Source organism: Carassius carassius, chromosome 9 (genome assembly GCF_963082965.1).
Source record: "Carassius carassius chromosome 9, fCarCar2.1, whole genome shotgun sequence".
Taxonomy (NCBI): Eukaryota; Metazoa; Chordata; class Actinopteri; order Cypriniformes; family Cyprinidae; genus Carassius; species Carassius carassius.
The window spans coordinates 30,694,637-30,712,560 of record NC_081763.1 but is presented as its reverse complement, the minus strand read 5'-3'; the positions used below and the strand labels follow the sequence as shown (position 1 = coordinate 30,712,560).

Here is a 17,924-nt window from a genome sequence, read left to right as displayed (position 1 = left end):
GTCATTTACAGTTGTAAGACAGAGATTTTATTCATTACTGCATATTTATCTCTACAACAACCTATTAAAATGACTTCAGTATTAACAGCTGTCTATGTACACTGGCTGTTCAGTGAGCGGTCAGCACAAAGATCTTGAACACTGGGCTTCATTATTCAGAAATGACATTGTTACCGAAGTAAAGATTTCCCATCTGTTTGTGAATCGCTTCAGAACAACTGAAAATTAAAGACCTGACTACGTAAAACGAAAAATGACAGACCAAAGACAAGAGCTATGGTTGATGTTGGCGTTGAAAATCCGGTAAGACGGGCACGTGTGCATAGATCATATTCCTCTGGGATCTTCTCGTAGAAGTCCGATCTTCCTGGTCTGTAGTTTCTGAGGAGCGATCGAGATGATCTCCACGCTGCACGTGTCCACAGGTGAAGACTCGCTTTACACTGAATCTGAAGCTCCACTAAATCTAGTTTCCAGCCGATCTTTTACCTGTGATGACAAACAAATGAAAGAACGAATCTACCACATAGAAATATATCAGGGGTTTACAATCTTTTAAATGCCAAAGACCCCCAAATATGACCATCTGCGTGCATGAAATCCCAATCCTACAATTTAAAATGCCTTTTTTTACCCAATTTACACCATGAAAAACTGTCAAAATGGAATTAAATTTTTTTTTTTAATTTATATTAGGTTACTTTTATTTAATTTTTTTCCCTACTTATGATAGTATTGTATTTACTTACTAATTTATTTTATTTATTCATGATTTGTTTTAATCCAATGTTTATTTACTTATTTTCTTATTGAATTTAAGGGCTCCTCCACCCCAAAATGAACATTATGTTATTAATCACTTACCCCACGTTCGTTCCCCTCCAGGAACACGATTTAAGATATTTTGGATGAAAACCGGGAGGCTTGCTTACTGACTAAATTTTCATTTCGGGTTAGAAATCCTAATCCCTTTAATTTTAGTTTTTGAACTATTACTCATTAGTTTTTTATTCAGTTTATTATGCTTTTTCTGTACACATTTCCATGGACCCCCAGCACTCAGTTTGAAAACCCCTTAAACAGATCGTGAATGCAGTTAAAGAGCTGATTGCATAGCATTAATCTACTGTTAATTGTGTTATCTAATAGTGTGCAAACCAGATACTGACCCTCAAAAGCGCTGCTTTACTCAGGGTTTTCCCAATCCTTACAGTCATTAACATGGAGTTCAGGGAGTTTGATCTTATAACGAATCATCCTACCTGGTTTGTGGCTGTCAGGAGTAGCTAAACAGTTTCTTTAATTTGGAGAAAAGGTCTGATCTCTTTCTGATGGCTGTACCTGCAGTGGTGCTGGTCACTCCGTTGACTGTTCCCTCCACATCGGTCTCGTCCTCTGCGTAACTCCTCATGAGGGCTTGCTGTCGGTCGGTCAACATCCTGGACACAAAACATACGGATGCATCAGTTATTTTAACCTTTAACAGCAGCAAAGCAAGTGCTTTTATCATGTGTGTGTAATCTTACTTAGGGATTTTGATCTTGATGTGGACGTAGTGGTCCCCGTAGCCGTAGCCGTTGACCCGTGGAATACCTTTCCCAGAGAGCCGGATCCTGTGGTCGGCCTGGACCCCAACTGGGATCTACAAGAGCATTCGCTGATTACAGAAATGTGTTGACATGCACAGCAATATCCAGATTAAAGGAAGAAATCACCCCACAAAAAAAAGATTGTTTGCTGAAACTTTACTCCCCTTCAGGTCATCCAAGATATAGATTAATTTTCTCGATCTAACAGATTCGGAGAAATTTAGCATTGCATCACATGCTCACCAATGGATCCTCTGCAGTGGATGGGTGCCGTCAGCATGAGAGCCCAAACAGCTGATAAAAACATCACAATAATCCACAGCACTCCAGACTATCAGTTAAAAAAAAGTTGCATGTTTATAAGAAATAAATCTGTTTTATCTGTAATATAAATATCTATATATCTATAATCCATAACATGCTTCCTTCAGTAAAAACGTCCATTCTCTGCGTCATCTCACATCAAAACCCTACAACATATTTGTTTGAAACCGGTTTTTTACTTGTAGACGATGCTTGATGTGCATATTTCTCCCCTGATTCAGATGAGACAACTTTTACAGGAGAAAATAATATTATTATGCATCGAGCACTCGTATTTTAGCCGGAAGCAACAGTTTGAAGTTACAAATGTCTTTGTTTTGTACAAACACACTTTCACTAAAGTAAGTATTAATCTTTTCCACTTCATAGTATGTTAACTGATAAACTGGAGTGGCTTGGATTACTGTGATGTTTTTATCAGCTGTTTGGACTCTTATTCTGACGGCACCCATTCACTGCAGAGGATTCAATGTAAAGCTACATTTCTCCAAATCTAATGAAGAAACAAACTCATCTACTTCTGGGATTAGCTGAAGGGGAGTACATTTTCAGAAAATGTCCATTTTAGTTGAACCGTTCCTTTAATAATACAACATGTTCATGATCAAATCTCCAAAACGTCCCACCGAGAGATTGATGTTCTCGTAGAGCCCTTGCGCTCGGACCGTGCCGCCCAGTATGGCCTGAGCCACAGAGATCATGACATCAGAGTGGATGTCAGCGCCGTCCCTCCTGAAGATCGGGCTTTTCTGGACCTGAGAGCATCGACAGACGATTAGTATCAAGTACACAAGCAGCAGACGTGATCTGGGATTATGTAAGAGATCACGGCAGCCAACAGCCAACAGCCCAGAAAGATGAACGATCTCATACTGGGACAGAAAGCCCTCTCAAGAGCACACAACAGATCATTTAGATGGGGAAATGGGTATATATAAATCTGCTGGTGATGTACTCACTCTGAACGTGATGAAGATCTCTTTCTTCCCCACAGGCATCCGGACCGTCTGGCCATCCTCGATCCCTGAACACCACAGTAAACAAACCCTCAATGCCTTCACTGAACGCAGTCTCGCGTCACTGGAGTTACCCAGCGAACTCACCAGCAGGCACAGGCACCGTGACGGTCCTCCTCTGCTTGGTCTGTCCCGTCCCTCGACACGCTGTGCAGGGCGATGTGACGACCGAACCCCTCCCGCCACAGCGTCTGCAGGTGGAGCGCATCACGAAGGGCCCCGTGTTCACCGTCTCCTGCGGGGACCGATGACAGATGCTGAGTATCGGACACGTCTGAAGGAGCTGATGCACTGGAGGGGTGACCTACCATGCCTGTCCCGTTGCAGCTGCCGCAGTGCTGGACTTTGGATCCGGGCTCGTGACCTCTGCCCCCACAGCGCTGACACGCGTCCTCCATGTTGACCGTGATCTCTTTATTCACTCCTTTGGCAGCCTGAGCGAATGTGAGCTCCATCACATACTGTGAGCAGACAGAACAGAGTTCACTGGACGTCCATGAACCACAAGCAGAATTTCATGGAATATTAAATGAAGTATTTCATGCATATAATATACAAATTATTAAAAAGGACTACTATTTAAATATGAAGTCTCTGTGTTTTAATCAGCATTTCTAAAGACTGGCTTGTCAAATGCATACAGAAATGCAAAGGTCTTCATGACAATCAGCTAAAATAAAAGTCCAGTTAACTTTTTGATTAATGATATATTATGAAATGTATTACTATTGTAAAGGTAAAATCTACTTCTCAAAGAAACATTAATAAAAAATATCAACTGTTATTATAATAGTTATTAGTGGTATTACTTTTATTTAGTATTATTCTATTTGTTTTATGACTTTAGAGATTTTAAACATCTAAGTTAAAACAAATTTACTCTGAAGTTCTGTTGTAGAACTTTATTTGACCAAAATAAATCAATTAAAAAATAACTAACTAACATAAAACGGTTTCAAATTAAAGTTTTTATTTTAATTTGCAGAGTTTTATTAATTAAATTAGACATGCTTTTAATGATTAAAACTGAATTAAACCATTAAAATGTAATCCAGAAAAATGTAAACGTTAATCACAAAAAAAATATGAAAATAAATAAATAAATAAAATAAATAATGACATGTAAAAACATAAACATAAAATAAAAACATGTAAATAAAATTTAAATAAAATTAAATAGGTTTTTTGGAGGGTTGGGAATTGAATTTGGTAAAAAATAAAATTGGGGAAGAAAATGTAACTAAATTTAGGGAAGAAAAAAAAACAAACAAAAAAATTTTTTAAATAAAAATGGAATCTGGGAAAAAAATTCAACTGAATTTGGGAAAATATAAAACTAAATTTTGAACAAAAAAATTAATTTGGTAAAAATTCTAACTTGGGGAAGAAAACGTAACTATTTTAGGGAAAAAACAAAAAACAAACTGAATTTGGAATTAAATGGAATTTGGGAAAAATACAACTGATTTCATAGAGCCCCTAATTGCCTAATGCATACTGAACTCTAAAATATCAACAGCATGCTCTGATCTGATTGGCTGCCTTCACACTAGAAATCTCCAGAAGAGAGCACTTCTGACCTCTTGTGGCTGATCAAAGATGGCACCGAAATCCCCAAAGCCTCGAGCTCCGGAAAACTCGCCAAAGATCTTGCGGAAAAGCTCCTCGGGGTCGATGCTGCTCCCTCGGCCCCAGTACTGCTGGTGTCCCGCGCCGGCCTGTCCCGCATCAAACCCAGCGGAGCCGTACGTGTCATACTGCTTCCTCTTCCCCTCGTCACTGAGCACCTGAGGACAACACACCAAACTCATTCCTCCTGCGGGACACACTCACAGCACAGAGGAAACACTGCACACCTCATACGCCTCAGCCAGCTGCGCAAACTTCTCCTTCGCCTGAGGGTCCTCTTTGTTCGTGTCCGGATGATACTTCTTTGCCATCTGAATCAGGGGAAAACAAACACCAACGGTCAATGCCAAAAATGAGACCGGATCTAGTCATCATACTCTGAACCGAATAATAGAAACCTGTGGTTTATTATGTGAAACCTGCGCTTTAGTTTGAATGCTGTTACAAAAAAGGCCAAAAATACCAGCAAACACAGAGAAATAAAATTTTCTAAATTATTTAAAAAGACTAATAATGTAAAATACTACAAAAAAAGAAAAATTTATAAAATTAAATTACAAATAAGTCTTATTAAAATCTATAAATTATGAGAATCATATATTATATATTAACACTAATATTATATATTAATCACATTTATGCATTGCATAATTATTATTAATCTATATTATATAATAAAATAAAAAAGCTAACTTTTAGGGGAAACCTAATGATATTTAGGATAGGAAAACAATTTAGGATTTTTTTCTGAGCTGAAAAACATGCATACATTTGAAACTACATGTATATTTGTGCTTTTTTTTTTAACAATGATTTGTGAAGAATATTCATTTCCTATACATCAACTACTACGTAAGAGTACAACAGTCATTGTGAAGTATAAAATTACAAAATGAACATGGCTATTAAAATGAAGCATCTTTGTGACAACTAGCCCCGGTGTGTTCACAGTAAGAAGCCGAACTGGTCAGGTGTCTAGTATGACCTGGTAATAAGCTTTCTTAATCTCCTTCTGCGTGGCTGCGCGGGGAACTCCTAGGATCTGGTAGAAATCCTGTTTTCTGGCAGGACAGCTGGTGTGGAACGACATCTTACATTTGAGACGAGAAGAGCTCACCGCTGTGACACACAACACTGGCATTACAATCACAAACAGCACATTTATCACTGATTCAATGTGCATGGATCTAAACAGTGGGTTTGAGACACAACTAAGCCCTGAACAAGGTTTACTAGGGTGAACTTCAGTTCAGGTCACTTCTAACAGATGCAAACACACATTGTTCTGATGATTTTCTTCATGGCACACTTCTCTGTGTCTTTATTTATCCGGCTGACAGTCACTGCTAAACTCTTTTTCCTCACACAGTAACTTACATTGATTGGGCATCACGTGTGCATGCATTGATTGATTTAGAGTTGCATGCAAGAACTATGTTTGCTTTCTGACCTACACATGGTTGCATGGTCATGTCATCTATCGAATAAAGATCTATATCGATCACATCATATCTGATTATAAACTCGTCTTTTGACATCAGAGTGTGTGTAGTTAGGTGCTCAGGCCTTTATATCTCACCTGTCATGCCTCTCAATGTCACCGCGGTCCCGGCTCCTCCGGGGCCCCCGCCGCGCACCGTCCACACCTGCCGGCCTGACAGCGTCGCGAGGCTCCGGTGTGCTCCATCCGCACTGGAGAGCAGAGGCGAGCAGACCCGTCTGTGGCCGGAGGACACGGCCGCTGTGACCCAGCGTGCGGAGCTGCGAGCCGCGGAAGACGCCATCTTTGCCCGTCACCGACACGAGAGCGACTGCGCATGTGGGAGCGAGCGGCGCACGCATGCGCACTGCTGTGAAGACTGATGAGATTCTTGGTTAGCTCAGCCACTCCTTTCGAGCGCGTGGGAGCTGAAGCAGAGTGGACGGGCTCTTGAGGCGGAAGTCCGGGAATATATCCCATGCAGTGCAAAGACTACATAATTAAAAATGTGTTATATACAAGCATAGTCAAACTATTTGAGTAATCCACGATTACAATGGCTTTCAGATTGACTAATTAATGAAAAGAAAAGTGAATAGACTAATAAAAATAGATTACATAGAAAAAAAGAAAAGTCCATAGCAGCTCAGTTCTTCTTTTGCTGATATAATTTCACACATCGTAACTACCATTTTTAGACTCATTTGAGATATTTCACCAACAAGAAAGGTTACTGTCTAAACTGAAATAACTATAGGCTACTACTGTTACTTTAAAAATATATTTTACAAAAATTCCAGAAAATAGATCCAGATAATAAATTCAACAATAGATATTATATATTTATTCGTTAGGCATACTTGAAATAAAATACATTTCAAGTAAAATAAAATAAACTGTAAACAATTTACATATTTTGTTCCAGATAGTTGTCAAGGCAAGATTCCAAATTTTCGTTTAATTTAATTAATTTAAGAAATAATTAATATATAAACAATATATTAATATATACACACCCACTGCTCCGGGTGTGTGCTCACAGTGTGTGTGTGTGTGTTCACTGCTCTGTGTGTGTGCATTTCGGATGGGTTAAATGCAGAGCACAAATTCTGAGTATGGGTCACCATACTTGGCTGAATGTCACTTCACTCACTTCACTCACTCACTCACTCACTCATATAAATAATTATAAAACATATATGTACACAATACAAAAAAATAATAAAACTGACAAACACATTACTAAATTGCATTATTAAATGCATTACCCATTATAAACAAAACGACTAAAATTTGAACTAAAATTAAAATTATATATATATATATATATATATATATATATATATATATATATATATATATATATATATATATATATACACACACACACACAAAATAAAAACATCTATAATAAAAGATCTATAATAGTATCTCAGTCATACTGAAATAAAAAAAAATTCAAAGTTGATTTAGGCCTATTTAAATGTTTTTTATGTATTTATTCATATAAATGCACTGTAATTTCAACTCATTCTTAAAAAATAGCAAGAACATTATAAAAAAACGTTTATTTATTTTTTTTACCAAAATTGCATTGTGGGATGGCCTATCTATAAAATGCTTTTCTGCAAGTTTTTAGTCTCAGTATTTTACAGAGGAAGTGCAAGCCTGGCTGTGATAGATCTGTATATTCGCAGAGCCACACCTCGCTTGATGTCCTGACGCGCCTCTAGCGCGGGCTGATGGTTTGGAGATCAGCGCTGCGTCACATGAACGCTCTCATTCAAACACACAGGACACTTTCACAACAGACACACACCCGGAAGGTTCAGCTTCACACTCGAGACCAGCAGCTCAGCATGAATCGCTTCAAGACGTCCAAATATAAGAACAGCACTCCCAAAATCCCCAAGAAAGATGTGAGTACAGCCGCGGCGCGCGCCAGATCTCGCCGGGACGCGAGCGCGCGCTCCGATCGTGTGTCTTGTGATTTGAGCTGAAGGAGTGGGGCAGATGCACTGATGAAGTCTAACTTCCTCCACCCTCAGCTGAACATACGTGAAGCTGCATGCACGATCATAAGGCGTCGGGTGCATGTGAATGCGCGAGATATGAGCGGACAGATGTTGTGGAGATGCACTGAATACAGCTGCGCTGGGATTGTCTGAACTCGATACTGTTTCTCTCTGATCGGGCTCGTTCTTCACATACCTGAGAGGAAGAAGGGCGAAACAAAATGGCATTTACATGACAAACAGATAGGTCACTGAGAAACCGGTGCAAATGCCAAAAAAATAAATAAAGATATTAAAAGTTGTATATATAAAAGCATTTGGTGGCCAGATTCATCGAGGTAACCTCAATATGCAATAATCTAATTAATTAATGATAACATAAACCAAAAAGTTCAATATGCAGATTTATTTTTACATAATTAAAATAAAATGAATACATTATTAAATAAATCAATATGTTCTGCAAGACTATGTGAAAGCAAAATATTAACACGTTAAAAAGTCTGCATTTAAATAATATTTATTTGCATGATAAAATATCACTTTTGTTACTTTTAATAATAAAACTTAAAAAATAAAACTTTTAATAATAAGAAGCTTAGTTCCTAAAATATGCCTATAATGAACAACGCTGTAAAATATCCTGCTACTCCAAAAGGTTTAGTATAAAATCTAATCATTAATCTATATTAAAATAATCTTGAATCCAAATTCACTAAAACTTAATTGGCATCTATTATTATTTATTTATTCTCACAAGGATGCAATATTCATGACATTTTTAACATTCCAAGACAAATTGGTGCATTTGATTGATTAATGTGTTTTAATTGTTTCACAATAAATCATAACATTTAACTTTTGTAATTATTAATTGATTGAAATCATTTCATTCAGAGCGCTTCTGCACATTGATTTGTCACCTTACCTTAGCTTTTTTTTTCACCTGGCTGCTCAGTTTTTTGGTGATAAAACTTAAACTTTGCATATTCAAATCTGACAGAGTGCTCTGCAGTGATAAAGCAATGAGTTGACTTCATTCTGGATGGTTTTCCAGGGACAAACAGGATCAGATCTGAGCCTTGAGGTTCACAGGCTTCACATACCTGAGCTCTATATGATCACCTGTGTTTGTGTTTAAGTACACAATGGCTCTGAAGACACTTAAGGCTTATCCTTCTGTAGAAGCATGTGAATGCATTGGATATAGACCAAATATCAATTTTATTCATGATATGTGTGATTTATTATATATTTCTCAGTCATTTAACTCTGTGATTGGCATCTAGTTTTGCTTTAGGACCACAGAAGTGGCCTTAAAGGAACAGTAACCCAAAAATTCAAATTGTCATCATTTACTCACCCTCCACTTGTTCTGAACTAGTTTGACTTTCTTTGTTGCGTCGAACACAAAAGAAGATATTTTGAAGAATGTTGTCAACCAAACAGTCGACGGTAGCCATTGACTTCCATAGTATTTGTTACTTTTTTCAATTCTATGGAAGTCAATATGGTGTAAATATGAATAAAGTTTCTTTATTCAACAGGGATGCATTAAATTGAAAATTGACGGTAAAATGTTACATACTGTAAGATTATTATGTTACAGAAGATTATAATGTTACAGAATATTTCAAATAAAAGCTGTTCTTTTGATTTTAATAAATTTTTTGTGTCCACAAAAATATGATGCGACAAAACAGTTTTGAACAATGATAATCAGAAATGTTTCTTGAGCAGCAGATCAGAATATCAGAATGATTTCTGAAGGATCGTGTGACACTGAAGACTGCAGTAATGATTCTGGAAATTCAGCTCTGCATCACAGGAATAAATTACATTTTAAAATATATTCAATCAGAAAACTGTTCTTTTAAATTGTAATAATATTTCACAATTTATTGTTTTTACTCCATTTTTATTTAAATAAATGCAGCCTTGGTGAGCAGAAGAGACTTCAAAAGCATAAAAACCACTTAATTAGTCCAACCTTCTCCACCAGGTTTATCGTTCGGCAGGTGAAATCGGTTCAGTCCATGTGCTTTGCTAGAACTGGTTTTGTTCTGGATTTCAGGTTTAGTGTTTCAAAGCAGATTCTGTGTGTTTTTGAAGAAGCCAGAAGGCCTTGTTTTGATCTTGGCTCGTGGTCTCATGGTGTAGGAGTGAGCATGAGTGTGTGTGTGTGTGTGTGTGTGTGCAGAAGAACTCTTCAGTCTGCTCCAGATTCTGAAGGTTATTCTGCAGTCGCTCACACATTCTCTGCGTGCTGTTTCTTCTTGACGTTCTGGAAGGATTTGAAACTGTTCGGCTGCTCTTCTGCATTTCCTCAAGTGTGTGTGCGTGCTGCTTGTGAAAGGCCCCACGTGTGTGTGTGTGTGTGTTGTCTAGAGAAAGTGCAGCGTTTCTATCCGTTTCCTCTTTCCTGTTTGTGATGTCAGATGTTCAGTTGAGTTGCGTCAGTTAATCACTGGCATCTTCTGCTGTGTTCCAGTCTTATTTTAGAATCAGTTATATACTAATATAGTTCTTAATAATATTTCGAGAGCCTCTTTTAAAAATATATTTTAAGTAAAATTTTTATTTACTGCTATGCCTTTGCTGATTTAGTTTGTAGCCTTAATTTCTATTTATTTAAATTTAAGTAATTTTTGTCATGCATTGAAGTATTTTTATTTAAGTTTATAACTTTTATATTTAGCATTAATTTATATTTATTTTAGTTTAAGTTTTGATCATTTTGTTATGTGCTATTAACAGTTTTTTATTTATTCATTTATATTTATTTTACTTTTACATTTTATTAATTTTATGTTTTTTTTGTCATTTTTATTAGGTTTTTAATATTCATGTTTACCATTCATTTATATTTATTTTACATTATTAGGAATTGACCTTTTCTTGTAATTTATTTACTTTTTTATTATTTATTAGTTTTAGTTTTTTTTTTCTGTTTAGCTTTAATTCATAATTATCTTCATTTGAGTAATTTAATTTCATGTTTGTCTCAGTTTGTCTTAATAGTTTTAGTAAACAAAAACGAAATAGTTTTTTCTTGTTTAGCAAAAGTTATTAGTTTTTATTAACTTTTTACTCTTTATAATTTTAAGTTTAATGTTATATTTAAATTATTTTTATTTTAAATAATTACTCCTTTTAATTCTACATGATTTTGATTTTATAAATTTTCATTTTAAAGGTAGTATTTTATTTTAATTTCACCTCATGTTTTATTTTTGTCATAATTTTATTATTAGTTGAAAGGTTTTTTGTAAATTTTAATTTAAAGAAAATAACAGACTTATTTTTTTTAAATTAGATTGTTTGTAAATTTATTTAAAAAATATGTTATTCTTTTTATTTTAAAAATTATTTTAAATGTATTAATACTTTATTTTTTTGTAAGTTTTTACTTTAGTAATTTTAAAAAGGATTTAGTTTATTTAACTTTTCTATGATTTTAGTTTTTATTTGAAAAATGATTTACATTTTCATTATGTTTTTACTTTCAAATGAATGATGTTAATTGTATGTTTTTATGGTTTTATTATTTTATTGAGTGGTTAAAGTGAGGTGTTTACAGAGGACAGATGTGTGTATCTTCCTCATGTTTTGCTGCAGAAGCAAACGGCAGATTTGTCTTGATTTTGAGATGCCTCTTGCTTCAGCGGTTGTCCTGTGTTTCTGTGCAGGGCTGGATTGCGAGCGTGCGAGGAGGCTCCTTCTCTTCTCAAGGCAAGCACATCACATCCAGCTGCAGTCTGGTGGCCTTCAACACAGATCAGGCTGGTATGAACCTCTGATAACACCAGATCAGATCAGATCAGATCAGCTCAGAGCTGTGTTTGAGGTCTAACCGTGTCTGTTGTGTCTCTGGAGGAGGTGGGATGCTCGGCCTGACTTCTGTGAACGCTGCATCTGATGGGAAGTGGACCGTGACTCAGATCTCATGCCATGCTGGTGAGATGCTAACACACTTGAAGCATGAGTTGGTGTCCTGTGTAAGTGATGTACGGGTTTGTCCTGACTCTCTTCTGATCCTCTGTCCCAGACCTGGTGACCGATCTGGACTTCTCTCCGTTTGATGACTCTCTGCTGGCGACCTGCTCGGCTGATGAGACGGTGAGTCATGATAAACCAGTCACAGTCACAAGAGTGAGATGTCAGGTGACCAGGCACGCTTGGGATGGGTGCATCTGAAATCTGAAGCCACGTTCGTTATAAAATGATACATCACAATATATAGCTGCACAAAGACATCACGAATGCACAGTGGCGTAAATCTCGGTGGATAAATAAAAGAGCAGGAAAAAAAGCAGTAATTAGGTTTTTTATTTCATTTTTTCCTCCGAAGCGTTTCTCATTGTAGTTAATCAAATTATCATCATTGTGTCCTGATAGACTGATATAAATAAAGATACAGACTACTTCTGTGAGTACTCAGACCACTCGAGTAGTTGATAATAAAATTGTATTTATTTATTTATTCTTCAATGTATCTGATTAAAAAAGTATTTCTCAATTTATATATAAAATATTGTATACAATCAAATAAATAATGTAATGTAATTATTTTTTTGTCTATTAATTTATTTGTCCTAAACACATTACAATTTAATCTTAATTTAAATGTTTTTTCTTAAAAAAAAAAAAAAAAGTTTTTAAAAGCCGTTTACTTTATGAATTTGTATTAAATCGATTTATTTTAAGATTTTCATTTCATAGCAACTTTTTTTTCTTTATTTTAAATCAATGACATCAATAGAATTTAGGTATTCGTTTAATTAATATACTTTTATTTATTTTTAAATGCATTTTAAACCAAATCAATTTACTGTAATTGATTTGATTTCATTTATTAGAATAAGAATGGACTTTTCTGACTGAAGCAGATTTCTTTCTCCTGCTCAGTTAATGTGTTGATGTGCAGATGCACAGGTGTAGTTTGAAGAATGTGTGTATCAGTGACATCTGCTCTTTATCTGGAGCGATGAAGAGTGTTTTCAGCAGATGTTGAGGAGGCTGCTCTCACTCAGGTCCTGTGTGATGAAGAGACAGACACTCTCACACTGGATCTGTCTGCTGATGCACATCTGCTCCAGCATCTGGTTCAGCAGTTCCTTCAGTTTGGTAACCACAGGTCCTGCCAAAATACTGTGGTTCCTCTCAGTGTTCCTCCAGTTTAACTGCTATCACAGCTACAATCACTTCTTATTCTGCTTAAAGATCCCATGCTTTCTTCTTCTCTCTCTCTCTTTCTTTCTTTCTTTCTGAAATAAAAGTAAAATAAATAAAGTGATTTTATTTATGTATTTATTTAACCTCTGTAATGTGATGTATTTCTGAATATATTTATATATATATATATATTTAAATTTGTACGAATTAATTAAAATTTCAGTTTTTGTAATGTGACGTTTTTCTGAATTTAACAAAAATAAGGAAAACATTTTATGTATTTATTAAAATGTTATTTCTTTGTAATGTTATGTATTTTTCCGAATTAAACAATTATAAGAACCATAATTGTATTTATGTACGTGTGTATTTATTTATTAAAACTTTGATTTTGTATCGTAATGTGAAGCAATGATAATGAAGTGGAATCATGGAGATGGGACTCGATTTGATTTATTTTAATCAGATCTTTAAAACTAGGCTGTGATGTTATTGGTTTATACATATGCAAATATAATAATTTAGCATGGCTTCGAATGCATCAGCAGAAGGAAAATCCATTTCAGAGAATGTGCTGTTTTATTTTAATCATGAAAACAAACCACATCACTATGTTTTTTATTTGTGCCCACTGATGCTTTGTTTAAGAGGGTAAAGCAGGTTGATTTGGATGTCCTGTGGTGTTTTATTTGAGTGCACGTGTCTCCTGTGATTCAGGTGAAGCTGTGGCGTGTGTGTGCTCCGGCTCAGGATCAGGATCAGGTCAGTGATGCCGAGGTGACTCTGAGCCCCGCTGACGGCCGTCTGGAGCTCGTCCTCTTCCACCCCGCCGCCTCCCAGCTGCTCGCCGTGGCCTCTGTGAGGGGTGTGCAGGTGTGGGACGTCACACGAGACACAGCACTCGCAGGTAAACACACACCAGCGCTTCACTGATTCAGGCTCGTCTTACATTACTGTACTCTAAGTGTACACTTTAGTCCTGTTCAGACGCTAATTGTTTCTCATGAGTTTGATTCATTTCTAGTTTTATTTATTTGTTTAAAATATATATATATATATATATATTTAATGTTTTTATTATTATTCATGCTTATCAATTTATTTGTAATTAATTTATTGTGTATTTAATTTTTTTTATGTAGTTGTAAAAAATGTACTTTAGTTTTGTAAAAAAAAAAAGAATTATGTATGTATTTGTTTAAAAAGTATTTAATGTATTTTTAACTAACTAAATGTATTTTGAGCTATTTTAACTAACTGTTTTTGTTTTTGTTTCATTTATTTTTTCAATGTATTTTTAAATGTAAATTTAATATATTTAAATATATAAAATGCACTTATTTTTATTTACTTTATTTATATGCACATTTTTATTTATTTTACATATATTTAACATTTTGTTAATTTTCTTAAAAAAATAATTACATTTAAAATTTAATTTATCATCATTATTATTATTATTATTATTATTATTATTTATCTGAATTGAATTTTTTAAAATAACTTTTTATTTAATTTATTGTGTAATTTTTATGTAGTTTTTAAAATGTATTTCAATTTTTTTTATATATATTTGTTTGTTTAAATAGTATTTAATGTATTTTTAACTAACTAAATGTATTTTGAGCTATTTTAACTAACAGCTTTTTTTCAATATATTTTAAAAATTGACTTATTTTTATTTACTTTATTTATATGCACATTTTTATTTATTTTAAATATATATTACAATTTTTGTTAATTTTCTTTTTTTTTAAAATGACATTTTAAATGTAATTCTATTTATTTAATTTATTATTATAATTATTTAGCTGAATTGAAAATGTTTAGTTCCCCTCCTTGTGTTGTAAGTGAATTCACATTGTAGGCTCCGAAATCAGTTTGCGTGTAGTTTTCAGTGTTCAGACGGTCTCTGAAGCGTTGTGTTGTAGTGGCGCTCCTCCTCTGTCTCCTGGATCAGTTTGTTGTCTGTTTTGTCTCTGTGTTTGGTGTGAGCTGGTGGTCTCCAGGGCCCTCTGGGAGCGATGGAGGTAAATGTTTGAGCTCAGGAGCCCCTCAGAGCCTCACATCTGTCTTGTCTTCTCTTCACGTCTCTGTTAGCTAACGCAGCGCTGCACAGCTGGATCTCTGACAGCATGGGAGATCATACACTGGCAAATAACCCAAAGAAAATCCGTTATTGAATTTATTTTATTTTATTTTTAGTTTACTATGATAACTTTAATTTAATTCTCTATTTTTCCTCATAGTTTTGACTAAACAGACATATCGAAAAGAATTGAATAGAATAAATAAAACTAATAAATCATCAGTGTTAAATTAGTATTTTTACATACTATAATATTGTACTCTAAAAATAAATTTAAAAGTATTCTAAAATACTTTATTTGAGACAAATTTATATATTATTATTATTATATTTTTATTCATTTAATTTTTTATTTGTATATTATTTTATATATGACATAACTGGATCTCTGAGAAACATAAATTGCTTTGGCAAATAGCTAATATAAAATAAATAAAATAAAATACATAAATACTTAAATATGCAAGTTAACATTCATTTTATCTTCTTTTTTGCTGTCATGGTTTATTCGCATTTTGACTTAGCTCTTACTTTTTATATTGTTACAGTTTTCTTTTTAATTTAAGGTTTGGTAATTTAATGTTTTTTTTTTCATTCTCTTCTGTTTTTCTACATTTATTTCATACTTGAACTTGTTTTATTTCAGTTAGTTGCCAAGGCAGGATTTCTAAATACAGTTTGCTAACGTTTTTGTCCATAATTTGCTCATGTTGTTTCCTAAACGTCTCATTCAGAGATGATGTGTTTGGCTTCTCTCCTCTCCTAACACACACACACACAGCACTGTCACGCTTTTCTGTGTGTCCTCACTGATCTCCCGTGTGTTTGCTGCTCCTTCAGTGTTCATCACGCGTGTGTGTGTGTGTGTGTGTGTGTGCAGTGCTGCAGCAGCACGAGGATCAGCTGCAGGGTTTGGCCTGGAAGGAGGACGGATCTCTGCTGGCTTCATCCTGTAAGGTAAGATCTGAGCGCTGTGTGAACCTGCGATTGGGAGAGGATTCCTGAAAGCAGGCGCATTAATGTTTCAGTGTTATTAAACATCATCGAGATACTGTTAAGAGTTTTCTGAATATTTTTCTGAATGACTTTTTATTTATTTTTCCATAAAAAAAAAACGAATTCCTATTTTCATGTTGATTTTAGTTAAAATATTAGTATTTTTACAAAATATTTCAAAATATGTTGTAGTTGTTTTAATGCATCAAGTTCAACTAAAGGAAAATGGGAAATGTTGCTTTGGCAGATAAATAATAAATGAAATGTTTATTTCAAGTAACACATTTATTATTATTATTATTATTATGTTCTTTTATTTGTTTAGTTTTATTGTTTTAATTTATATTTTAACTAAAATAATTCTGTAATTTATTTCTTTTTAGTTTTGGTCAAACTGATGAATTGAGTAGAATAAATAAAGATAATAATAAAATATGGTTAAATGTTATTTTAGTATTATTTGTATTAGTATTATCATAATAATATTTTTAATTAACTTTTTTTATTTTCAGTTTTCTTTTCGTTTTAGTAATTCTGTGCTTTAGTTTTTTTTTTTATATTTCATATTTTGATAGTTCAACTTATGAATTTTTTTCTGTTCGTTATCAGGACAACACTTGTAATTTTTAAGGTTTGTTTTTCATTGAGTATATTTTTTTCTCTGTACAAAACAAAAACGGTTAATAGTTTTAGTTTAGTTAACCGTCACAACACTGGTTAAAATATGGTTTTATCAGTGCATTTTCAGACACCGTAATATGTTTGTACTGATTTACTGGCAGTGAACATCTGTTCTCATTCCAGCTGTTGTGTTCATCATCTTAATATGTGATGTCTGATGTTTTTAGTTTAGCAGCACATTCTCACCAGTAGATGTCCCCAGAGCGTGTGTTTTCCCAGCATGCTCTCTCATGACTGATTGGCTTTATACATCCACATGGATGATCTCATTATGGAGGACAAACACTCGATGAAGCCAGACGTGTCCGAAACCTCTTTTCTTCACGCCAGATCCGTTTCTGTGTTTGTGTTTGAGTTTATGGCAAGAGCTCAACTCTCGTGCTGTTTAAAATGCAAATCTGCTGCTGTTATTTTCCTACTGCAGTCATCTTATAAAATGAATAATACATTAATATAAATTATGAATTCATATTTATATTTTTATATTAATATATTCAATTATTTTATCAACTTATATTTAAAATAGTCACATTTGTATTTTTATATATATTTTTTTAAGTTTCAAATAAATTAATAAACAAAATAAAAATATAAAAAACATATGTAATATAGATAATTTAATATATTTTGAATAAATCTTTCTAGAAATGCATTAAATTAGTTAACCTTTTAAAAGTAAAATATGTAAATGTATATATATAGACATAAGTTGTCAGATTGTTCCAGAATATCTTTTAAAAAGATCAGTTGATTGATGGATGTTTAGATAAATTAATGAATAAACATTTGAGAATAATTCATCTCGTTTCACATTATTACGTTTATTCATTCAACACAATTGCCACATTTAAACGCTCCTCAGTAAACGATGGAGAAAAACCTTTTTAATGACTAATTAATTCACAATTCATTAATTTCATTTACAATAAT

The 17,924-nt window shown here is 34.0% G+C and overlaps 2 protein-coding genes across 3 annotated transcripts in view; one reads left to right on the top strand and one right to left on the bottom strand.

Moving 5' to 3' along the window:
• Positions 1 to 346: 346 nt before the first annotated feature.
• LOC132148679 (dnaJ homolog subfamily A member 3, mitochondrial-like) lies at positions 347 to 6,401 on the bottom strand. Of its 2 annotated transcripts, none has more exons than XM_059557377.1 (11): positions 6,138 to 6,401; positions 5,544 to 5,692; positions 4,786 to 4,869; positions 4,510 to 4,716; positions 3,238 to 3,390; positions 3,017 to 3,164; positions 2,873 to 2,937; positions 2,540 to 2,668; positions 1,527 to 1,642; positions 1,342 to 1,439; positions 347 to 489 (listed from the first exon to the last, which is right to left on the bottom strand). In XM_059557377.1, exons 1-11 carry the CDS (start codon positions 6,340 to 6,342, stop codon positions 467 to 469), a joined length of 1,377 nt encoding a protein of 458 aa, XP_059413360.1. In that variant the 5' UTR covers positions 6,343 to 6,401; the 3' UTR covers positions 347 to 466. The 2 variants fall into 2 exon arrangements, with proteins under 2 accessions (XP_059413360.1, XP_059413361.1); XM_059557378.1 differs by lacking the exon at positions 347 to 489 and adding an exon at positions 1,239 to 1,273.
• Positions 6,402 to 7,800: 1,399 nt separating this feature from the next.
• LOC132149574 (coronin-7-like) overlaps positions 7,801 to 17,924 on the top strand; it is a 114,624-nt gene continuing 104,500 nt past the window's right edge. Inside the window, exons 1-6 of the mRNA XM_059558952.1 lie at positions 7,801 to 7,957; positions 11,743 to 11,839; positions 11,930 to 12,010; positions 12,102 to 12,172; positions 13,946 to 14,135; positions 16,198 to 16,274. Of these exons, the coding sequence (XP_059414935.1) occupies positions 7,808 to 7,957; positions 11,743 to 11,839; positions 11,930 to 12,010; positions 12,102 to 12,172; positions 13,946 to 14,135; positions 16,198 to 16,274 (666 nt within the window). The 5' untranslated portion in view covers positions 7,801 to 7,807. The remainder of the gene's footprint in view (positions 7,958 to 11,742; positions 11,840 to 11,929; positions 12,011 to 12,101; positions 12,173 to 13,945; positions 14,136 to 16,197; positions 16,275 to 17,924) is intronic.